The following is a 24,781-nucleotide window of genomic DNA, read 5'->3' on the forward strand; positions in this document are numbered from 1 at the left end:
TGGTCCAACACAGAGGTGTCCTACACCTATGACCATACAATGCCTCATAAGGTGCCATCTGAATGCTCGATTAAAAGCTAGTATTATATACAAACTCTAATAACGACAAATGCTCCTCCCAACTATAACACCCCAAAATAGGGCATAGGAGGTTTATGGGTATTTTAAGAATTTTAGCCTATATGTACTCGAAATTTTATAAGGTTAGTATTCGATAATGTTTTCGACAATGGCTATTAGAAAATTAAGTCAATTTTTGAAAATAAGTTTTAAATACCTTTAATTTTGAAAATAGGACTAATTTGTAAAAGAGTTAAAACTGTAGCTTTTTTGAAGAAATTTACCTAAAATTTTAAAATCAACCTAAAAACCCCTATTCTCCAAACTATTTCACGATAGAAACTTTCCCCCCATTGTGTTCTTGTCGTCCCTTTGTTTACTTTACCCTCCCAGTCAATTTTTACTTCCAAATCCTAATTACTTTTGGATTTACAATATCATTTGAACTATAAATCTCCATTGAAACCAAGAAAACATCCAAAAATCTATTTAATTTCATCTTCTTCAAGAGTGGATTTTCCAAAATTTCGCCAAAGTTCGTTTTTCTTGTATTTAAGTTAATCAATCATCTTCCTAATAATTTTAAATGTTATCTAGACTTTTAAATTGCATTTCTAGCCATTAAAATGCATGTTTTAGATAAAAGCAAAAAAATTGGTTGTTAATACTGAATTTTGGGTTTGTGGATTGAAATTTGGTTTTAAAGTGTTTTTTTTAACTTATTTTAACTTAGAAGGTTTTCAAAGTTACTTTGAAGTTTCATTAAGAGTTTACCGTGTTTTTATTGAATTTTCGTTATTATGGTCGAAACTTGTCGAAAAATTTAGATACCTTAAAACATGTAGTTTTGTGTAGTTTAAAGATTGAGAATTAGTCGTAGATGAATGTAACTTTTTTCTTACGAAAAAATTAAATGTAGACTGAGTTATTCCAATTTTAAGTTTGTCATGCTAAAGATTTTGGTTAGAAGAGAATGTAGCTTAAGGCTTATGTTTGTGACTGTTTAGAATAAGTTATTGACTGATTGTTGATTGAATATTTGTGTGGTTTGTCTTGTTGAAGTGTTAGAGTTAATAGAACCTTCAATGAGTAGAGACAAAGGGGAAAAAAAAAAGCTTGCCTAAGCTTTCGGTTTTGAATGGAAGCTGATTTTTAGTAAATGTTGCTCATAGATAATTCATTGTGTGATTGAGAATTTAGAGGTAGTTTAAACCCCACCGAGAGCTTTCATTGAATGCCCATGTTTTGGTCCATTGTTGAGTGACACGTCGAATACAAGCCTCGAAATTCAACTTTTTTTTCTCTTGGATCTTCACCTTTTCTCTGTAAATATAAGTTATTTTGGAATTCAGTTCTTCCCTTATAGGAAAGTCCATTATCGCAAGTGCTTTTTCCCCCGTGCTAACCTTTTAGGTTAAAAAGTAAGGAAAAACTCACATGCAGGCTATTTTCAAGTAAAGAAAAAAAATAATTATTTGTACTATTTTGTTATTAAATAGTCATTTAGAGTTTTGCATCAATCAAGAATATCAAAGTACACGATACTTCGTTAGTTTCTATAAAGACAAGGCACCACATTATGGCGATTTAATATAATAAATATATGGTGAGTTGTTACATTAACTCTTAATTATTATTTTAATATAAAGTGAAAGACAAACAAAATAAGAATTTATAATTTTCCATAAATTGGTTTTCAGTGGGGTATGCTAGCTTTTATATAGAGCGAGGATGGAGGGTGATCTTAGTGCTCCGGAGGAGAAGACGGAAGTGGCAGCGTCTCCTACGTGTTGCGTCACCGGCGCCACCGGTTACATCGGGTCATGGTTGGTGAAGCTTCTTCTTGAAAGAGGTTATAAAGTTCATGCCACAGTGAGAAATCCAGGTTTCTTTCATCTTATTTCTTCAATATTTACATGTAATATTAAGAATTAAATCGAAGGCTATAAGAGAGGATTAAATTATTTGGAGAAAAATCTTAGACATGCATGCATGTTTATTTGTTATGAATCACTTTAAATATACATATAATTAGTAATGAAGTTATGTTATATATTTGTTTCCATTTAATGTAACAATAATTCACTTTCCAAGGTTTCATTTGAAATTGGATTTGAGCAATCTCTTATTACTCTTCAACTTGCTGGATTAGTCTTTGATTAAGTCTGTTTATACATGATTTTGTACTTTATTATTTTTAAGTTACTTAAGTGTATCAAGACTTGGGTAAATTAAGTTGTCCGAGTGCCACTTGACAAAAATTAAGATGATTTTGAGTTTTTTTTTTTTTAATTTAACTCGAATAGATCATGAGCACAAATATATATATATATTTTTAGACTTCTAAATCATCCATTACACCCCCAAAAAATATGTAGTGATAGGATTAAATCAGAACCTGGCTTGTTTTGTTGAATGGTTTATAGTAAAACCTAAAATGAAGCCTAATTCAATCTCAGAAAAGGCTTTACATCTATTACAACTATGGAATGGAGGTGACCGACTGAGATTATTCAAAGCTGATTTGCTCGAAGAAGGGAGCTTTGATGAAGCTGTCAAGGGCTGCAACGGTGTATTTCATGTGGCAGCTTCAATGGAATTCGATGCCAATACAAACGAAAATATTGGTAAATTCTGCATTACCTTCAAGCATCATGTAACTTATATCAGTTATTTCAAAGCATTTTCATTCACAATTTTACTTGATTTTTGAAGAATCATATGTTAGATCAAACATTATTAACCCTGCAATCAAAGGCACTGAAAACCTCCTCAAATCTTGCTTGAAATCCAAGACAGTGAAAAGGGTTGTTTTCACATCCTCCATAAGTACTATCACTGCCAAAGACAGCAATGGAAATTGGAGATCTGTTGTGGATGAATCTTGCCAGACCACAATTGATCCTGTCTTGAATGCAAAAGCAAGTGGATGGGTACAAAGCATTCTGCTTCATCTTCTATTCTACCTATGCTCCAACCAATTAGTTCCTCTTGCAATGGAACTTAAATATGTATATATATATTCCTGGTATTCAACAGGTTTATGTGCTCTCCAAGCTTTTGACTGAAGAAGCAGCATTCAAGTTTGCAAACGAGAATGCTATTGACCTTGTTTCAGTGATAACCACGACTGTAGCCGGTCCTTTCCTCACAACCACCATTCCCTCAAGCATTCAAGTGCTCTTGTCACCAATCACAGGTTACCAGCAAAATGCTAGCATATAGGTGCCTAAAATGTCATATCATATAGGTTATCTACATTTTGGTTTATTAGCTAAATGTTTGTATTCATATAGGTGATCCCAAGTACTTGTCAATACTGTCTGCTGTAAAGGCAAGAATGGGGTCGATTGCTTTAGTTCACATTGAAGATATATGCAGTGCCCACATTTTTCTAATGGAGCATGACAGAGCAGAAGGTAAATACATATGCTGTGCCTGCAGCTCTCCCATGTATGAACTGATTAATCACCTTGCTCAAGAGAATCCGAGTTTAGATATTCAGAGGTAAGGTTTTACATGAAGGTATATTTGGTTGTTCTGAAATTCGGTAATCTGATTGGTTTCCCCTTTGGTATTTCTATGTTCCCAGGTTGGAGGCTGGGGAAAAAAGTACAAAACCTCCAGAGATTTCTTCAAGGAAGTTAAAAGATTTAGGCTTCACTTACAAGCATGGAATAGAAGATATAATTCATCAAACAATCACCGCATGTGTAGATTATGGGTTTCTGAAGATCTAGAGGCATATGTTTTGTTCCTACTTTCCTAGCATCCTAGTAATCAAAGTTCATAGCATTTATTAATGAAAGTGACAATGCGGACCTAGTTTACTGAAACATGACCGCATGAATCGAACGGCGTCTATTGCGGCACCAAACTTGCCCTGTATTCTTATACCAGATTTAGTCTAACTTATTGTCACAATGGCAATTAATTGAGATGGTAAGAAATCATGTACATATAGACTGATGAAGGCTAAGTAGTCTAAAACACAACTTACTGAGGGAACTTGAGACTTGGGCCCCAAAAAATAAATATAAAGACAGATGTATTTGCTTCTTGGTACCATTCAACTTTCCATTGGATTGGAAATTGTTGCAGAATGTATACATAATCTACATATTTAATGCAAAAGCTAATTCTTCAACTAACTCAACCAACTTCTTTCCATTAATGGTCCAGGGTTGGTTATAAGATTATTCTATCCCACTTTGCTTGATTTGGGGCCCATTCTAGGCTAACTTCAATTTTCTGACCAATGGCAAAAGTAGCTTCAAGGGATCACATTGGTATCCAAATGGTATTATGAACTCAAAACACCCAGCTTGCCATAAAATGAACTCTAAAGTTGTGCATTTTTTTTAATCCTGTTGAGTCAATAACTAGCCATGCCATTGCAGTCAAACAAAAGAACAGCCACCTTTTAACATGGTTAGTTGATTCCTGGAAGCAGAAGCTAAGGGAGTAGTAATTAAACCAATGTAGCTTCGACTCTTTATCGATACTCATAATATTCGGATATGTATACAAGGATATAATCTTCCAATGATCCTGCAAATACATAGCATAACTTATTCTAAGTTTAAATGTTTATAGACTAGACTTGATTCTAGTAGGGCTATTTGGATTTTTCTTGAGTGATGATTTCAAAGTATTTTTTCTAATAATTACTCCTGAAACAGAAAATATTGACAGTACAAAATCTGAATGAATAATAAATTTTAGTTTAACCTATCAAAAATATTGACTTCAACTGCGAATAGCTCAGGAAGGTGACAGCCCACATGATGATGAAGAGTCTAAATCAGTTCTGGAATTGGAGTTCAATTTTAAAATGGAGGAAATAAATATCTTCCATTTGTTTTCATCTGCTTCCAAACTACCCCCAATCCAATATTTAAGACATTATTTAATGGAATTCGATGCCTAGAATTTATGTTTTTTCTTTTCTTTCTTTTTTCCAGAGAAGAGAAAAGAGGGTTTGCATTCATTTATGAGATGCATGTGCCAGAGAGCTTTTAAAAGCTGTACTGATGTTGCAGTAAGAAGATGACATAATTAAAATCCATACTCATATAGAAGCTGTAAAAAAATCCTTCCAGGTAACCAGTAAAATTTATAGTTTCAAATTCAAGAGAGGGAAACAAAGAAGGGTGTTTATTTTTTTACAGACAGTGACATTCAAATCTTAAAACCAATGTAATTAAATTTAGGATTGCAAGACCACGTCTAAGATGCAGTCTTTTCAAGGTATTTGTCCTGTTGGAATGGATTAAAAAATTATTTGAGCCTTACCTCGTCCAGCCAGGACCACATGTCTATTCATGTTTTGATATTAGCTAGTGGACATTAACATTCATTATTATTTTCTGTTCATTGTCTTTCCTAAGAGAGCCATACCAGAAAACACTAAAACATGCTTAGAAGAGTCCCATGTTCTTAAATCACTAATTTCCATTGAGTTTGAATCTAAACATGGTCCATGCTTCATTAATTAGTAAACTTGTCCCTTACATGTTTCTTGAATGGATTAACAACTTTATAAAATGAAATCAACAAGACAACAATTTAACTTGTTCTCTAACCCCTATTGACACAGACATATGTAAGCAATCATGTAACTGGTTGGAATGCTTAATCAATAATCAAATTATTGTACCTTTCTCAAAAGAGAGGGAAAACAAAAAGATTCCATTGATTACAGAATTATATCTATCTTTCAAATCCTGGATTTGTCTCTATCTATGTCAATATCTGGATCTCTTATCCAAAAGGCTGACAAAGGTATTAAGTGCATATATTTGAAAAAACTGTAATGAAGCTTGAAATATTCAATCATGGTTGATGAAATATAAATTTTGCCACACATCTTTCATCTACAATACAGTTCCTAAACACAAAAGAAGCAATATAATTGCATGAAAAACCAGAACATATCAGCAATTAACAAGAATATTGCAAGAAGAATGAGAATTCTTTCCAAAAAAGAAAAACTCTACCAAGGAAAAAGGGATTCACATAACTTTCATAAAGTCACAACTTGTGTCTTCTAAGGTTTGCAGATTACCACAAAACAAGGAAGTAGAGCTCTGGGATTGAGCAGATAAAGTTCTTCGATGTTCGAATATAGACCGACTTTCCCGGCCAACGAATCAAACCCGGTTTGGCCTGCCATTTCTTGTATATTCTCCAAAGGTCTATGAACTCGTCCAGCTATTACCCTGCAAACTATTAAAGCTTTCCTTATAGATGGATCGTCTTCGAGAATTTGAATGGACTCGAAAGCTCGTCCACTTGTGGAAGTTGTAAAAACACCAAGTCCTTCCTTGAGCTCTTTCTTGGCAGAGAATCCATTCCTAATAATCCGACATACACAACATTTTTCGGATATACAAAGACTTGAGGAGCCATTTAGACCAAGAGAACATGCCACGGTTGTGCCATAGAACCTCAACAGCTCATTTCCATCAGCAATGCACCGAGGATGTTTCTTGGGAAGTTTGCTTGCTTTAATCTTCACAATTTCTCTATAATCTTCGAATCGAGCCAGAGTCTTTTGCATGTTGTGGACCTTCAAAACCCTTTCAATCCGGCCACAATGGTTCTCAGACTTTAACCAACTTGTTCGGCATATGATTTCAACAATCTTCCTAGATGAGTCGCCTTCCACAAGTTCAGTAACTGCCAAAGATGGAGAATGTTTAACAACTGATAATGAAAAGTTAATTATGAAAAACAAAACCCCACACTGGATCTTATCTGCTTGAATTATTTTATTCAAGAAAGTATGGCCATATCCAATCAAACTACCAACAACAAAAAAAGGGCACTTAAACTTGGATCTTGTAACCAAAATAATGCTAGGATGTGTGGTCAGAGGAAAGTGGATGATAAAAAGTACCAAGAAGATAAGAAAACAATGGAGGAAAAGCAAAGAAGAGATTTTACGATAAATGGAAAGGTTGCATCTTTGAAGAAATTGAGAGAAAAACAAAAATGGAATCCAAAAATGAAATTACCAGCATGCTTAGATAGATGGTGAGTTTCAGCAGCTTCCCATTTGTTGAATTGTTCTCCACATTTGTGACAAGTGACTGTACAACTTCCATTAGAGTCTGCGTCAAGTGGAACTCTATTGCTTGAATGCCCATTTCCACCACTGCCTTTCCTTTCTGATACAAGGAAAGGTGATTTCCTTGGAGGAGTAGTAGTGGAAGAATTCTTAAAAGAAGGGTTAAAATAATGCATTGTTGGGTGACCTCCAGGCCCTGGTGTTCCAGGCCTTAAAGTACCAACAAAAGTTGAGCCCCCACCGCTCCCACCACCACCGCCGCCGCCATTAGCATCCATGTTACCTCCATTAGTGAGACTATCTTGGAAGCCTCCAAAACCAGTGATTTTGAGCTCACACCTAGAGTTGCTAAGAATAACTTCATGGGTAATAGGGTTAAGGAACTCACTGCTCCCAATGGATCTAGGACTACAACTGGGTGGCTTCTCTAAATGTCTCTTGCTTCCATGAATGACATCCTTGAGGTTTGCTATAGACCTTGAACAACCAGACCTCCCTGCTTTCCTTGTCAATATTGTACTCAATTGCTTCCTGGTTTTTGGGTCATGAACATCTGATGGCTCTGATTTGCAGTGTAAAGATCTCTTCAATGAAAACCAAACTGTTGGCATTGTTTTTTTTTTTTTTGTTTCCTCTTCTTTCTTCTTCTTCTTCTTCAAAAAAAAATCAACCTTTCTTCTTTAGCAATCCACCTTTACTTTTGGCCATGAAAAGTTGGGTTTCTTCTAGCTTTGTATTTTTACTCGCATTGACAGCAATTTCATTACCATATTTGGAACGAAATAAACTCAACAGCTGAAAAATGTCCTGTGGAAGAAAAGCATCATCAAAAATAGAACTGCAAAACAACACCCAGATTAAATAATAAAAACAAGAATAAATAAATAAATCGAACACTTAATGTACCATGCTGTTGTATGGTAGTTCTTACATGAAAACTCAGCTCATCACTAACCATCATTCCATGAAAATATGTTTTTCAGCTTTTTCTGATTAATTGGTTGTCCGTGTAAGAAGAGGAAAACAAGACAAAAAAAAAAAAAACAATGAGCACTAGGCCAAGGATTAGTAATATATATTTATATATATAATTAATCACACACTAAAAAGAAAAATTAAACAAATTCTATCTTTTAATGTTGAAGTTTCCAAGTTGTATTTTTTTGTTATATAATTACAATTATAAATGTAATTAAAATAAATTATTAAAATGCAAAAAAGAATACAATTATATTTGGTCCAAATACACATGGATATGTTAAATTAAAATTAAAGTGGTTAGAAAATGGTTTTCAATCAAATTGTAGATCTTCTTACGCTTACAACTAACAATCTAAAATATTTAGACCTATTATGTTCACATTGTTTGCCTAGAGTTGACATTATTTCTTAATATGCTATAATTATAAATTAAGAAAACTAAAACAAGGTCTCTAACAGAACATATTTAGAGTAGTATAATTTCAATGGAAGCGGCCAATTTGAAAATTTCAAGGTTTCCAATCCAAGTCAGTGGCCCCTAATTTAATTGTAAGAGCACTTCTACTATACATCTCGTGACTCATTTCAAATTAATTTTTTAATCAATTTTTTAATAAAATGAGCATATACTTCCTTTTAACTTATCAAAATATACCACACTATTAGTAAGATAATATTTAGTGGAATTATTGCAATATTATATTTTTAATAACTTTTAAAAAAAATTTAAAGTAGTTTTGAGATTATTTCTTAAAAATATGCATTTTTGTAAAAAATTATTCAAATCTATCTCCATTTTAAATACTCAATTTTTCGAGGTTAAAGATATTTTAAAAAATTTTAACTATATTTTAATCCCATGAATATCGAGGTCTATTTAAAAAAAAATTAACCATAACTTATTTAAGCTTAAATTCATTTTTGGCGTATGAACTTGGCACTTCCTCCTAGATGATACTTAGGGGGCATTTGATTCGTCGTTCCGAAATGAGATTACGGTGTTTGGATTGCCATCATTCCAGTCATCCTTTAATCTCACATTACGGGATAGTGTCAAAATATTGTAATATAATGTGTGATCACATTATGACCCATTTTTTTAGGTTATATTAGATTAGAGATGTAATCTTAAATTTTAGATCAATTTTTCCTTTGTTTTATTATTTTAATCAATTTAAATTTTGTTTCTTAAATAAAATTTAAGACTACTTAAAACAAAAATATATATTTTATTAAATATGAACTAGTAAATGTCATACATTACAATTACAATTACTACATTTTATTTAATAATTTATTTATTAATATATTAATTATGATTATAATTATAATTTAAGCTTGTTAAAAAATAAATTCTATAATAAGAACAATTGAGTAAAATGTACTTCTAAGTAATTGTACAATTTGTCAACCAAACACATAAATCTTAGATTCCAGTCAAATAAACTAAACAATATAATCTCACATTCCACTTGTAATCTTATATTCTCATAATCCTATTACGAAACATAATCTAAGATTCATCGAGCTAAATAGACCTTTAATGTTTTTTTTCTTTTAGATTGGTACTTGAACCTTTTTTATGTTAACTATTTTGATAATTTTTTATAACACTGTTGAGTTTAGGGTAAGTGACAGTATAAGATTGTAACACATGATCATAATGACATCATCATCAAAAAATTAAATAAATTTATAAAAAATTGTAAACAATTTATAAAATATAAAACAAATATTTCAATAAATAAAATATACATTAAAATTCAAAATTATGAAAATAAAATTAAAATTTTCAACTATTTTTTCTTTTCTCATCAACTATCTCAAATTTTTCATTAAACAAATAAAATTTCATCATTATCTCATCTTCATTGCTCCATTTACTCCACAATAATCCCCAATAAATAAAGAACCCATTTTAATGGTTAAAACTAGTGACAGTAACAGAATTAAACCTACAAATTGTTCAACTTAGAAATTCAACAATACCCACAAAAATTTCAACCAATATATATATATATATATGTATATATATATAAACCAAGAATTAAACAAAAGTTTTAGAGAGTAGACAAGAAAGGAAAAAATAAAGAGTTTGAGGAAAAGATGAGCTTGTTGACAGTAGAAGCAAAAGTGTCGAGTCTGGTGTGCCAGTTGGAAAATGTTCAAGGTATGGTCGACGCACTTTCCACTTTCCATCACTCAATGGAAACGCCATCAATTTCATCTCTAGAATCTGTCTAGTCTCATTTCATTCCTTCAAAGCAACATTCCTTCAACACTACCTCCTCTCAAAATCTCAAATATTGCACTTGTGACACCACTACTTTCACCTCTAACCTTCAAAAACCCTAACCCAATTCTTAATTAGGAGACCATTGCCAAAGAGTTTATAGCCTTTTTTAACTACCCTTTTTATGTTGTATTTGCACCAGTTAGCCTAACCTATTGTCATTTTCATGCCCCTGCTACTAAACCCAAATGCGATGAATTGGATACATCCATAGTTAAATTTGGTCGATGGATAAGTTTTCGAAAGTTTGCACCTTCTACATCTCAAGTATCGACTTTAACAATGTTTAATCTTGTCAGACCTTGGCTCCATGTTAGAATATAGAGTCTGTTAGTTTGTTACTAATCTGTTACTCCGTCTGGTATGTTGTTAGTATTATGGTTATTAGCAGTTGTACAAGTATAAAAATCCTACCAGTGTACTCATCCAGGTAGATAATATACTAAGTAATATTTCAGTGATTTCAGTTTTTCTCATTTTTTTTCTTTGTTATTCATTTCAATAGAGTTACTAACATGGCATCAGTTGTCTGATTTCCTGGGACCTGCTTCCTCTATCGTTTTCATGGAAAATTCCATCGATTCTACTTCCGCTGCTTCTTTTTCCAGCTCTCGTTTGATTCAGTCGTTTCCTCATCATGATACAATAAAGTTAGATGACAGAAATTTTGTGCAATGACAGCAATATGTATGATTGATCATTAAAGGTTATGAACTGTAAGGATTTTTAGAGGGTACATTACTTGTTCCGCCTCGTTTTGTGGTATCTCCAGATGGAGTTTGACTCCGAATCCTGATGCGTCTCTCTTTATTCAACAAGATAAGTTACTCACCTATTGGTTACTTTCTACGATTAGTGCCTCGTTACTATATTGTTTTACAACTGCCAAAATAGCTTGTGAAGTGTGGAGCAATGCGAATCGGCTCTTCGCTGCTGCCACTGGTACTAAACTGTCTCGAATGAAGCATGATCTACACTCCATCAAGAAAGGAGCGTTAACTATCAAAGAATACATTGCCAAGATACAGAATACCTGTGCATTGCTCTAGGCATTTGGATCTATCGTTTTGGAGGTCGAAAAAGTAGAGATTATTCTTGTCGGTCTCTCATCGGACTATGATGAAGTGATAACTTTGGCATCGTTTTCATCAGAAACTCTTCCGTTCCAAAAAAATAGTCGATGTTCTCTTGGAATTCAAAAATTGTCAAACACGTACGGTGCATGATGAGCCGTTGCATGCCAATATGGTTGAGGTTTCTACGACTACAACAGTGGCCGACTCTGATCGTGGTGGTTGTTCTGCATGCAGTTCACGTGGGCGTGGTTTTAACCTTGGATACAATGTCAGATCTGCAGTCGTTATGGCCATCTGGTGCAGTGTTGCTTCTACCGTGTTAATCGCGACTACGACAGTCTATCTGCTCCGGTCATGGCCTAATTCTCCTATGCTCATGATGGACAGGGGACGCACGGTGATATGTTTTAGCGATTCGCTGGTTTCGGTAGGCCTGGGCAGCATGCTAGCTCGACGGGAGCAGTACCAACGCAATTTCCCAGTGGCTCTTCGTGAGGAAGGTGGCCACAAGTACAAAATTTTGGCTTCCCTCTGCCGCAAGCTAGGGCTCCAAATCCTTTTGTTCCGAATAACATTGATAAGGCTGGTCATATATTTGGATCTACTGGTGGCCCATAAGGTGATAAGATTGGGTCTGCTGATGGACCAGGTCTATATTATAGTCCATATGGCAGACAACCCATGCAATACAATATTGGCCGGCATCCTCTTGGGCCTTCTACTAGTGTTCACAGGCCGTTTGGTGCAGGTCAAAATATTGAGCTACCTATTCCTGGTGGGCAAGCCACTGCTGGTCCTAATATTGACAAAACTCTCTTGGGTCAACTGCTAACTTTGTTGACCTTGAGGATTCTTTTGGACCTGATCAAGGTTTTGGTCACACTGCTGCTATGCCAAATAATGGATCTGGGGTTTCGTGGTTAACTAAACCATGAGCACATGTTATTAATTTTGAGTCCTCACCGTGTATTGGGTTGCCCCGTATTCCTAATTTTTATGCATCTGATTTTTCGGCTGCTTTTGGGTCCAATACTAATACCACGCAGTATGGGTCCAATTCTAATAATAATGATTCCTATGTTCCTGTGCCTGTTGGGACCTCGTCCTGGTATCCAGATTTAGGGGCTACTCATCATGTTTGTTAAAATACCTCTAGCTTAAATGAGTCCGTTCCATACTCAGGTACATATTCTCTTTTTATGGGTAATGGAGCCTCCACTAAAATTTCGTCTATTGGGAATTTTGTTTTACCTACAAAGAAGAAACTATTACATTTGTCTAATGTCCTATGCGTGCCAAGTATCTGAAAGAATCTTATGTCTGTCTCTCAGTTTACTAATAACAATAATGTATTTTTTAAATTCCATCCATCTTATTATGTTATTAAGGACATCCAAACACAGGAAATTTTGTTGCGGGGCTAAGCTCGTGATGGTCTCTATCAATTTTCAGTCGGTTCGTCTCTTCCATCTCATATAGCTTCTTTTGCTCACAACACCAAGATCCATGATTGTCATTCAGAAGATGATGTTTTTACATTGTGGCATAAAAGACTTGGTCATCCGTCTGACTGCCTCAGTTGTTAAACTTGTTCTTGATAAATGTCAAATTGTTTCAAATAAAAAATGTCTTGATAATATCTGTATTGCATGTCAGAAAGGTAAATCACATAAATTGTCTTTTTCACACTCTACTACTAATTATATGGATTTTTTTGACTTGGTTGTTTCTGGTTTATAGGGACCAACTTCTGTTGTCTGTGGGAGTAATTCTGTATTATGTTTCATTTATTGACATGCGTAGTCGGTTTACTTGGATTTATCTGATTCGACGTAAATTTCAGGTAGTTGAGTGTTTTATTCAGTTTCAAAAGATGGTCAAAACTCAGTTTGGAAAGGATATTAAAAAATTTCAAAGTGATTGGGTGGTGAATTTCGTGCCTTTGCATCAATACTGGCTAGTCATAGGATTCTTCATCGACTTTTTTGCCCACATACATCCAAACAGAACGGTGTTACTGAGCGTAAACACAGACATATTGTTGAGACTGGTCTTACACTCTTGGCCCAAGCCAACCCACCTATGGATTATTAGGGTTATGCATTCTGCAATGTCGTTCATCTCATAAATCGTCTACCTACTCCAGTTCTGAAATGTCAATCTCCGTATCAAGTCCGTCATGGTCGTGAACCTATATATGATCACTTGAGGGTGTTCAGTTGTTGTTGTTTTTCGTATTTGCGCCTATTTGTGCGTCACAAGTTAGATTTCCATTCACAACCATGTACATTTTTGGGGTACAGCTCCCAACATAAAGGCTATCATTGTCTCACACTAGATGGTAAGATTATTGTCTCTTGAAATGTTGTTTTTGATGAATGTCGATTCTTATTTTCTTTACCTACTTCGGATACTGTTTAGTCATGTCTATATATCACCACATATATTCCTATCATTTAGCTTTCATCTTCCCGATCCACAACAGCACCTAGTAGAACAAATGTGCATTCGCCCACTGTAACTTTACCTTCTACTCCAAATTACAGTCCTCTGCAGTTTGTATCAGTTGAACCACCGGCTACTTCTAGTCCCATACAGTTTGTCTCTATTAGTTCGTCGACTGGGTTAGGATCGGATCATAGAGAGCATCGTCTTTTAACCTCATCAGATAAGACTAGTCAATTTGGTTCGAACATTATTTCTTCAGATGTTTCGTCTATTCCCCCAGGGAATATTCATCCTATGGTTACTTGGTCTAAGGCTGGTATTTTTAAACCTAAAGCTTTGTCTATTGAAACTATCGACTTTGAACCACGCACAGTTGAGAAGACACTTGCTAATAAGGAATGAAACTTAGTTGTCCAAGCAAAATTTCATGCTTTAATGGCGAACTCTACCTGGGATCTTGTTCCTTTACCTCCGGGTCAAAAAATGATTGGGTGCAAATGGCTTTTCAAAATCAAGAAAAATCCAGATGGAACGATTGTTCGGCGTAAGGTATGGTTAGTAGAAAAGGGTTGTTCACAGGTACCCAAGTGTGACTTCAAGGAAACATTTAGTCCAGTGGTCAAACCTGCTACTATCTGAACCATATTATCTGTTGCTATCTCGAACGGTTGGCAACTCCGTCAGGTAGATGTAAATAATACTTTTTTAAATGGTGATATCACTGACGAAGAATTCATGCAGTAACCTCCTGGATATGTTCAGTATGGACCGAATAGTAAACCCTTAGTGTGTCATTTTAGACAGGCATTATACGAATTATGGCAAGCTCCACGTGCCTGGTTTGACAAATTGAAACAGTTCCTTACTTCCACTAGTTTTGTTTTACCTAAATCTGATGCGTCCTTATTTGTTCGAGTTACGACCAAATCCATTATTTAAGTTCTGGTCTATGTGGATGATATTATTGTTACTAAAAGTTCTGTTGACAAAATAAACAGTTTTATTCAGCAACTACATAACGAGTTTTCTCTTAAAGACATGGGCGACCTTCATTATTTTTTAGGTATTGAAGTCACTTGATCATCTACTAGAAGTCTCCACTTATGCCAGCGTAAATATATTTGGGATCTTCTTGACAAGAGTTCCTAGACTAATGCAAAGAGTGTTCACACGCCAATGGTCAGTTCATCTGCTTTGTCCAAAGATGAGGGAGATCGTCTTGCTGATCCTACTGAATATAGAAGCCTTGCCGGTGCTTTTCAATATGTGGTCTTAACTCGGTCGGATATTGCTTATGCCGTAAATCGTGTGTGTTAATTCATGCATACACCCACTACAGTACATATGGTAGCGTTAAAACGAATATTACAATACTTACATGGTACTATTAATCATGGGTTAACTTTTTGTCCATCCAACAGACTATCTTTAGTTGGTTATGCTGATGCCAATTGGGGACTAGATTTTGATGACCGCTAATCTACGACAGGCTATTGTGTTTTCTTTGGTCATACACTTGTCTCATGGTGTTCTAAGAAGCAACAAGTTGTTTCTCGATCCACGACTGAGGCTGAATATCTGAGCTTAGCTACAGCTACTAGTGATATTACTTGGTTGGTTTCTCTTCTAACGGAATTACAAATTTGTTCTCTCGATCCACCTGCTATTTGGTGTGACAATTCCAGTGCAGTAGCAGTTGCCACCAATCCGGTCTTACACTCCAAATTCAAACATGTCGAGCTTGTTTAATTTTTGTTCGCGAAAAGGTAGCTTGTGGTTCCCTAATTGTTGGTGAAGTGCCGGCCTGTGACCAAGTCACTGATATCCTCACGAAACCATTGTCCGTTTCCACTTTTGCTCGATTTTAAACTTTACTTCTGGTCTTACCTATTGAAAAGATGGATGAATGTTAGAATATAGAGTCTATTAGTTTGTTACTAATCTATTACTCAATCTAGTATGTTGTTAGTATTATGGTTAACAGCAGTTGTACAAGTATAAAAATCCTATCAGTGTACTCATCCAGGTAGATAATATACTAAGCAACATTTCAGTGATTTCAATTTTTCTCATTTTGTTCTTTGTTATTCATTTCAATAGAGTTACTAACACTCCACAAAGTTTTCCCAATGATTTGATTGGAGAGAAAGCATGAGGTTCAAAGTTTTGTCTACTTGCTGAAAGCTGGAAATAATAGAACAAAAGGTGGGAGAAAAGTTACATTTTCTTAAACAATTAGATTGTAATATGAAAACCCTTCGACTTTGTTTATAATAGCCAACAGAGTATGTGTTTCCCAGGCGCGAAGCTAGAACAATTTTTTAGGGGTCGAATGAAATTTTAATTTTTTATAGTTTATATTTTTATAATTTTTAAAAGGTTAAATCAAATTTTTATAATTTTAAGGGGGACCAAAGTACAATTTTACCTTTACTAAAAAAATTTAAATGGCCTAAATTGAAAATTTTCATTTTAGGGGGGCCAGGCCCCTGCCAGCCCCCTAAATTCGCCTGTGTTTCCCCTAAGCTGGTCATTATATAATCTATCCCAATCTTCAAAGAGTAGTACGACTACCTTTTACTTCACCTTCAATGCTTTATTGGATGAGACAAAAAAATTGATAATTAGAATGATTTTCGACCATCAAAACTTGAATCGAATATCGCTAGATTTGCTTCTACCAATTTAATGATACAGTTGTACATTAAGTTGCAACCCAAATTAAAACACTTCTACGATATATTTGTAATGGTGCATGTATGTGAACCATTATATTTACAAATTTCTTAAATATTTTTCTTCTTTAAATATGATGTTCGAAGTTGTCACAAAATTTTATACATTTCCCCACAGATAATCGACGTAGATTCAATGATTTTGTAATCTACTGACTCTCAAATATTTCAATCCTTGATTTTTCTAGCTATAACCTTTTTTTGATGAAAATTATTAACTAACCAAGAGCTCACCTATGAATTCAACTGGAAGGAAATTCAAATCCAACATTTCATGGGCATATTCGAGAAATTCATGTCCTTGAGTCATATTAATATCGATGATTTGGTAACATATTGAGGATTGCTATGTAAGAAGATAGTGCTTTAATGGGACAATTGGTGGAATGCCCTTCCCCCCAAAATCAATGTCATCTTTAGCTCAGCTTCAACATCGGCTTCGACTTTAGGTAATTTAGTGAAATTTTTTATTTCTTCAACTTCATCATCATGACATTTCTCAGAATGAATCAAATGGAGAGTACATCTTACCCCAAGTAGACGACTCGATTTTATTTTGGACTTACTTTATGGAAGACAATCTCTTACCAGAAGTTATAGGCATATTTGATGGTACGCTACAACCAAATAAAATTTGCTCAATAGTGATGAATCCATCATCATCACAACTCCTGTAATACAAGCATAATCTATTCTTAAATATTAACCTCACAAAGATTGAGGGAATATTGTATCATCAGGATTATTGATCGCTTGAACAATAATAAAGAAAATCCATATCCATCGTACAGATTCAATATCCACTAATAGTTCAACTGCAAGATAAACCACTTTGGCAGCGTCCAAATACCATTGTCACGACATCAGCATTATTAAGAGCCACTGCATATACTAAACACCTTTTCTACTGAACCTCACAATTTATACTTCATATTGGATGTCCTATTAGTATTTTCATTTTGGATTTTCCTAAGAAACCTCCTTTATATGTCCACTAATGTGACATCATTCCCAAATGTCATGTTAAAATAATTTATCCATCTAAATGAATTAAGTTGATAAATTAGATCATTATATTATCAAACGATCTTGGAAAATATCAAATTACTAACATTACGAAGAATACTAACAAACTCTATAATTCTTAATAACAAAATGATACTGATGTATTAAAATGACAAAAAAAAATCATATATATCTTTTATTTTTAAAATTGTCAAAAGCTGAATAAACAAAAATTAAAATTTTAACATAATAATAGTAAGTAGTTAGGTGCAATGATAATATACGCATTGTATTATCAAGGGAGAACTAAGATTCAAACCTTAGAGATAAGGTTATTGGGGATAATCACAAACTTTAAACATGAATAATAATGGACATGCTTAGGAATGAATATATAATATAATGTTATATTTGAGGAAATATAATCAAGTTTTGTTATGGATTGGAAGTAAGTAATAAGATTTAGAAATATTTGGGTACATGAGAAGTAAGTCTTATGCAATTATTTTTATAGTAATTATTACTCTTGCATTATAAGTTGATAAGCAGTATAGTAATTTATAGTTGGAAACTTGAAATATAATTTAACCTATTTCAAGTTGGGATTTTTTAATTTTAATTAATTTATTTATCCATTTTAATAATAATTATAGGATATATTAAATGTGATTGTGATTATAATTTTTTATTTGAGAATTTTGTTTAAAAAACATCTTTTATAAAAGAATATTAATTAATGAATAGCGTATGGAAACATTTTAGCAAATGATATTTATAATCAAATAAAACTTAAAATATTGATGATACGTACATACAAAATTTTATATATCAAAAAGTAAGTATGAATTTTAAACGACGGACTTACTTGTAAAAAGGAAAAAGTTTGGGGCTGGAATTGAATGATTTTATGGTGATTGGTAATTAATGTTATGCAATCTTAGTCATAGTTTAGAATAATATTAATTTTATTTTAAAGGCTTTTATAAAATAAAATAAATTTAGGTATATTAAATGTAGAAACTTTTTTACAGAAATCTAGAAGCTTTTTAATGATAATTATTATTTACATTATAAATACAATTGTTTGGTATTGGTAATAGCATTATTTTTGAGAAAAGAGAGTAACTCATAATTACCTTTGGACACTAATCTCTATGCAACTTTTCGATTGTGAAAAAGAGGCACCAAATACCAGTTTTCTTTTTCTAAAAAAATGAGTTTCTTTTCTTATTATTATTTTTTTAAAACTAAATAATGTGTGAGGCAAAGCCACGGAAAGAGAAGTCAATGGTTAAGGCGTCGGTCTGTGTTTAATGCTGGCACATGCCATTACCATGCTTTAATTTTGCCCTACACTTATATTATTTATTTCATTTTCCATTTTTATTAAACATTATTTTAGTTTTATCTTAAATTCTTGTTTTTTTTTGTTAAATTATCTTAAAATAGATAATTTTTTTAAATTTTAAATTATTTGTCGATTGCCAAATAAGTTATTATTCCTTTTTAATTACAACATTGACTCACCATAAATTGCAAATTCAAATATAAGTATTTAAGGGCTGAATTAAAAAGAAAATAAGACAAAAACAGACAGCAGTCAGTAACCATAAAAATATAATAGTTTGAATCAAATTCAAATTATTAAAAATAAATACAAATCAGATTTATTATTGTCCATTATTCTGTTTTAATTCCATTGAGTTAATTGAATAATCATAATAAATTCATTCACTCCCAATATGTAAAGGATTCAACCAAAAGGCCCATAATTAAAGACTTAAACCCAATTTCATTCTTCAAAATTGGGCTCTATCTTGTTTGAATTCAGGCCCAACATTTTAGAGAAAAAAATGTATTTTAGTTTGTGTAAATAATAATATAATAAAATAAGTTAACTAATGAGCATGAAAAAAAGCAATTACATGTTCATTTTATATTTCCATAAGTGTTTTTGATAAAAAATTTAAATTAACATTATTTTTCATCAATAAGTTTTATTTCTTCTTTGATTTTTAATTTTATAATAATTTTCAATTTCTTTTTAAAAGTTTTTATTCTTATAAAATTACATTTTATAAAATATTTTATTTTATGAAATATTATCATTTAAAAATATTTTTGAATTAAAATTATTCACAAGAATATAAAAATAATGTATTTGGTAAATATATCTTTTGCTCTTAAACTTGTGGTATTTATCAAATCATCCCCTAAATGGATGGAAAAGTTAACATCTATTAACTTTGCTGACGTGGCATACACATCGATGCCACATCATCAATTGGTTAATTTAAAAAAAATTAAAATTAAAATTATTAAAAAATTATAAGAATTATAAAGAATATTTTTAATTTTAAAAAATTAATTAATTGCTAACGGGCATACACGTCGAGGTTACATCAGCAAAGTTAACAGATGTTAATTTTTTCATTCATTTTGGGGTGATTTGACAAATAAAACAAGTTTAAGGGCTAAAAGAAATGAAAAATTAAACGGAGAGCTAAAATGACTTTTATTTTATAAAATTGAAAGATCAAATAAATCATTATACCATTTATAAATGATAAATTTCATAATATTCACGAACAGAAAATATATTATATTAATTAATTACTTTTACTTTAATTTTATTTGCAAATCTATACTTAATCCATTTGAATTTTGTATTTTCTAAGTGATATATTTTTTTGAAGAGTTAGTCTACAGGTTCACTCATGAGTTATGATTGCTATCAAATCTGTTTCTATTTTTTTTTGGTATAAATGTTATTGCAATTATTTTAATAAGGTTAAAATAAGTTATTAATCCATGTACTTAGATGGAATTTGAGATTTAATCTTTGTGCTTAAAATTAAAAATTAAATCTTATTTTTTTATTTAAAAGTATCAGTCAAGGCATTAAAATAGTAATAATATTTTTGTTAAAATTTGTCAAACTTAGAATTTTGATTAGGCTATTTTCATAATATAGGACATAGCATATGATTGATGAAAATAACATGTTAAATCGATAGTTTTAATAGAAACTACTAATGACGAGAATGAATGGACTAAAAATGATTGAATTTTTATCTTTTAAAATACATAGACCAAATCTTAAATTCTATACAAGTATAGGGACTAATAACATATTTTAACCTTATTACAACAATTTTAGTAGTGATGAACTAAATAAGCATTTATTCATATTTTAAACACTCATTACATTACCAAGAAAAATAGGATGTGATGATTGAAGTCACATGTGTGAGACAGACTGTTTCGGGATTTAAAAAGCAGAGTTGATATATATCAAGGTCCAAATTTACATGTGCAGAAGAGTCTTAAAGTCCAAACAAATTCGGACAATCAGTGACAGAAATTTTCTCAGCTTCTAAAAATTATAACGACCAAACAATGAACGAGTGCAAGGTCATCAATAGACAATACATTACCTTTTTTGGTAATAAGGTTGGAGATATTATGTTTTTCTTCTGATAATAAATTCAATAGTTCAAAGAAGAGAATATATAACTGTTGGAAAGTAAGTTGGTATTCTTTTGTCGTCGCTTAAGTCCATTTTCATGCGATGAAAGGGAAGTTAAGTACTTTACCCTTCTAAGCTCCCCTTTTTACATGTGAACTCGTTCATTCAAAATTTTCTATAAAGGCCTTCTGATATCCTCATTGCTCTTTGGTTAATTAGAGGTGGGAAAATGGCAAAAGCTGGTGCTTTTGTTTGTCTGCTGATTGTTACTCTAGATTTTGTTGCTGGTTTTCTCAGCATCCAAGCACACATTACCAAAGACAAGGTACATACATGCATATGCATTTCTTTGATATTTGAGTTCATCACAATTTACTAAATGTTGAGATTCGAGTGTGAACAGCCAAATAATAAAGCCTTCAAGCTTGGGTTGATAGCAGTTGTTCTACTAGCTTCATCCCATATCTTTTCAAAATTGCTTGGTGGCTGTTTGTGTATGTGCTGTACTGAAAAGCTTGAAACGTCATCTGCTAGCAGGAAATTCTGGTTCGGCTGTCTCGTTCTTTCCTGGTATGTGCTTTTTTTTTTTTTTTGTTTAAGCTTCTGGACTGCCATTAAAATGCTTGGTTGGTATTCTCATGTCTATTTAGAGTATCCCATTATTAAATGTGGGTTATGGTGGTGATTTATCAGGATTGTAGTAGCAGTCGGATTTCCATCACTGGTAGTAGGAATGATGGAGAATGCCAAATTAAAAGGGTCATGCCTGGTTTTGCATCACCATTTTCTATTTGTTGGAGGGATACTTTGCTTTGTTCATGGAATTTTAAGTGTTGGATTATATATTTCTGCAAATGTAAGCTTTCAAAATGAAGTAGCCGTCGGGTAGAAGGATATGTTCAATATATATTAAAGTTCGGATCATTGTACTCGAATGAGAGCGATTTTATGTTATTTTTGTATGGAGCTGCAAACTCAAACTGGGGCTCCCATTGATGATGGAACTCCAAACCTTTTGTCTTTTAAAAAAAAATTGTTTCCTGTTTCTGGAAATCGCGTAAGGAGTTAACCAGTGAAACTAGGGTTTGAAAAAGTATTCAGATTTCAGACAAAGCCACAGACATAGACGAGATGACGTTGTAACTTCCTTTGCTTTGGTAATGAGAGAAAAAAAAAAGCAAAATTAAAACTGGCAAAGGCAATTAGTTTCAATGGGAAGATTTCCTGTCATGTCTGAAGATATCAATCTTCAATTTTTGCTGTTTATAAAGGAGATTAATTTATCCCCAAATTGAACACATTTTGGGTAATTATTTTCGTATCACGAGTGTAATAAAGCTGCATAAAAGTTTGTAATAGAGTCACCAACATTATTTACCAAACCAAAGGAATCAAGGTCAGAATCATATTGAGTTAACCCCAGTAGTATTTTCATTAATCTAACTGCAATTATTGACTGGAATAACTTTTTTGTTGCAGACTACAACGTTAACCCAATTGATTCACATTTTTAATATGATAGAAATTCTAATTAAAGTTCTAACAATCCTACCTTCCCATCTTTTACTATTTAAAAAGATCTTTGCTATTGAAATATATATATATTTTTATATATTATCAGTATGATAAATTTTTATTTAAATTTGGGCTTATCTAACAAAGGTTAAGTGTTGTCTTAGTATGTTCGAGAGATTCATGAAAAAAAACCCTACTAAAACTCTTCTTTTTCAAAGTATGTTTCGGTGCTCTAAAGGTTGTTTTGACTATCAGAGGTGGGGTGCGACTAGAGTGGTTGGTAGGTTTTTTTTTTTTTTTTAATTTTCTATGTCTTTGTTTCTTCTCCTCTCTCTCTCTCTATGGCAGATCATGACATGGGAAGGTTGTTGGAGGAGGAATTGGATTGTCTTGCAATGGAACCAATAGAAGTACTTTCGTAGGTTAAAGATGGTGAAGGGTTATTCCTCTTTTGTTTGGTATGGGTTCATAAAAAACTATCTTAGGGATGCCTTCAAAAATAGTATAAAGAGACTTTGGAAGCTCAAAGGAAAATTTCCTTCTATTGATTTACAGTCGAACTTATATTCCCTATCAAGTTTGAGAAATGTGATGATAAAAACAAGGTGCTTAGAGGTTGTCCTTGGTTTTTTGAATGCCAAGTTGTGGTGTTGAAAGATATGTCTTTGGAGACTAACTTAGATAAATTTTCTTCTTCTCCATTTTCGCTATGCATATTGCAAGCCTAGTGTATTATGGAGAGGTCCAATAACCTTTTTGGTGGAGCTTTAGAGTTGAAGATGAAAGTTGATGGCTTCCGACTTTAGGTCCTTTTGGATCTTTATAGACCTCATCGTAGAGCTAGATATATTACGATAGATAGCAAGAACGAGCAATGGGTCCTGTTAGAAACTTTGACAGATGAAGTTCGTTTCTGTATTTTCTATTATAATATCCAACGCAACCACTATTCTGTAACAATTGAAGTGTTCTTATGTTGACTGACCAGTCCACCCTGCCCGACTAAACCAAAACCCCAAAAACCGATTAGTACATAATAGTAGAAACTAAAAATTTAGTTATGTGATATTTAAAATATTTAATATAATGATATATGAAATACAAAGTGTAAAAACATTTTAAGTAATTAATTAATATAAATTATTTATAAAATTAATAATATATAAAATATTTTAAAAATTAAATATAATAATAAATGAGATTTAAATAATTTAAAATAATGATAAACTATATTTAAATAATTTCATTTAATCATATATGAAAATTTAAATAATTGTATATAAAATATACATTAATCTAATTTTTATATAAATTTTATATAGTTCATATAAATAAGGCATTTTAATAATTTTCACTCCCAAATATAAAAGTCAAAAGCATTTAAATTTCAACTTTTGCATTTGGGTGAAAAAATACTTCTTAAACACACTTTTAATTCTAAAAGCCATGTGTTCTTCATTACTTCTGCGATGGAAAAACACTTTTGACTTGAAAGTAGTTTTCCACCACCATAGAGAACTCATACTTAAGGCAGGGGTGAAGCTAGGAAAAAAAATTAAGGGGGCTGAAATTAAATTGTCTGTCTTTATAGTTTTTAAATAATTAAATTAAATTTTTATCATTTTAAGGGGCTAAAGTGTAATTTTACTTTTATTAATTTAAAATTTTTTAAAATTTAAAGGGCCAAAATGGTAAAATTTCCATTTTAAGGGAGGCTGTGCCCCCTGCCAACCCCCCTAAATTCGCCTCTGACTTAGGGCCCATTCGAGAATGCTTTTAGAAGTTTAAAAGCACTTTTAGATGGGAAAAGCAATCTCTATTAGTTGATGTGTTTAGGACTGCTATTTTTAGTGTTTGCTATTTTTAAGTGTTTTGTTATTTGAATTTATGTTTGGTGCTTAAGTTTAGGAACGTATTGTTAGTGGGTTGTTGTTTTCACTTAGGGCGGGTTTGGATGAGCGATTGGGTGCGGTGCGGTGTGTTTAGTTTACTTTTTGTCTCATGCTACAGTATCGCTACAGTATCTAATCTCACCGCCACCGCTGTTTTTACACTAATCGCAAGTAAACGCACCGCCCATCCAAACTCACCCTTAGTATAAATTGTGAACCTTGCTGAATAATATTC

General features: G+C 32.6%; 3 protein-coding genes across 6 annotated transcripts; 2 read left to right on the forward strand and 1 right to left on the reverse strand.

Annotated features, from left to right (window-relative positions):
• The first annotated feature begins 1,544 nt into the window (after window positions 1-1,544).
• On the forward strand, window positions 1,545-4,128 carry LOC105780065 (putative anthocyanidin reductase). 2 transcript variants are annotated; one of them, XM_052631188.1, is made up of 7 exons: window positions 1,545-1,666; window positions 1,761-1,945; window positions 2,520-2,687; window positions 2,860-2,993; window positions 3,100-3,259; window positions 3,357-3,567; window positions 3,653-4,128. In XM_052631188.1, exons 2-7 carry the CDS (start codon window positions 1,792-1,794, stop codon window positions 3,798-3,800), a joined length of 975 nt encoding a protein of 324 aa, XP_052487148.1. In that variant the 5' UTR covers window positions 1,545-1,666; window positions 1,761-1,791; the 3' UTR covers window positions 3,801-4,128. The 2 variants fall into 2 exon arrangements, with proteins under 2 accessions (XP_052487148.1, XP_012459637.1); XM_012604183.2 differs by having other exon boundaries at window positions 1,547-1,666; window positions 2,776-2,993.
• Window positions 4,129-5,876: 1,748 nt separating this feature from the next.
• On the reverse strand, window positions 5,877-8,173 carry LOC105780084 (uncharacterized). 3 transcript variants are annotated; one of them, XM_012604199.2, is made up of 3 exons: window positions 8,039-8,173; window positions 7,080-7,939; window positions 5,877-6,741 (listed from the first exon to the last, which is right to left on the reverse strand). In XM_012604199.2, the coding sequence occupies exons 2-3, from the start codon at window positions 7,741-7,743 to the stop codon at window positions 6,110-6,112; spliced, it is 1,296 nt and encodes a 431-aa protein (XP_012459653.1). In that variant the 5' UTR covers window positions 7,744-7,939; window positions 8,039-8,173; the 3' UTR covers window positions 5,877-6,109. The 3 variants fall into 3 exon arrangements, with proteins under 3 accessions (XP_012459653.1, XP_012459662.1, XP_012459679.1); XM_012604208.2 differs by having other exon boundaries at window positions 8,064-8,170; XM_012604225.2 differs by having other exon boundaries at window positions 7,080-7,970; window positions 8,064-8,166.
• A 6,933-nt stretch (window positions 8,174-15,106) lies between these two features.
• On the forward strand, window positions 15,107-22,028 carry LOC105787190 (protein VASCULATURE COMPLEXITY AND CONNECTIVITY). The gene is made up of 5 exons (XM_052627561.1): window positions 15,107-15,229; window positions 15,467-15,543; window positions 21,323-21,464; window positions 21,534-21,709; window positions 21,833-22,028. The coding sequence occupies exons 1-5, from the start codon at window positions 15,107-15,109 to the stop codon at window positions 22,026-22,028; spliced, it is 714 nt and encodes a 237-aa protein (XP_052483521.1).
• Window positions 22,029-24,781: the final 2,753 nt, after the last annotated feature.

This window comes from Gossypium raimondii, chromosome 1 (assembly GCF_025698545.1).
Source record: "Gossypium raimondii isolate GPD5lz chromosome 1, ASM2569854v1, whole genome shotgun sequence".
Lineage (NCBI taxonomy): Eukaryota > Viridiplantae > Streptophyta > Magnoliopsida > Malvales > Malvaceae > Gossypium > Gossypium raimondii.

Excerpts from the sequence above, each read along its gene's own strand:
- LOC105780065 (XM_012604183.2), top strand. The coding sequence starts at position 1,792 with ATGGAGGGTGATCTTAGTGCTCCGGAGGAGAAGACGGAAGTGGCAGCG. Across the intron at positions 2,994-3,099 it reads ATGCAAAAGCAAGTGGATGG|GTTTATGTGCTCTCCAAGCT; the intron begins GTACAAAGCATT and ends GGTATTCAACAG. Across the intron at positions 3,260-3,356 it reads GCTCTTGTCACCAATCACAG|GTGATCCCAAGTACTTGTCA; the intron begins GTTACCAGCAAA and ends GTATTCATATAG.
- LOC105780084 (XM_012604199.2), bottom strand. The coding sequence starts at position 7,743 with ATGCCAACAGTTTGGTTTTCATTGAAGAGATCTTTACACTGCAAATCA. Across the intron at positions 6,742-7,079 it reads CCATCTATCTAAGCATGCTG|TTACTGAACTTGTGGAAGGC; the intron begins GTAATTTCATTT and ends CATCTTTGGCAG.
- LOC105787190 (XM_052627561.1), top strand. The coding sequence starts at position 15,107 with ATGGTCAGTTCATCTGCTTTGTCCAAAGATGAGGGAGATCGTCTTGCT. Across the intron at positions 21,465-21,533 it reads CACACATTACCAAAGACAAG|TGTGAACAGCCAAATAATAA; the intron begins GTACATACATGC and ends TTGAGATTCGAG. Across the intron at positions 21,710-21,832 it reads GGCTGTCTCGTTCTTTCCTG|GATTGTAGTAGCAGTCGGAT; the intron begins GTATGTGCTTTT and ends GTGATTTATCAG.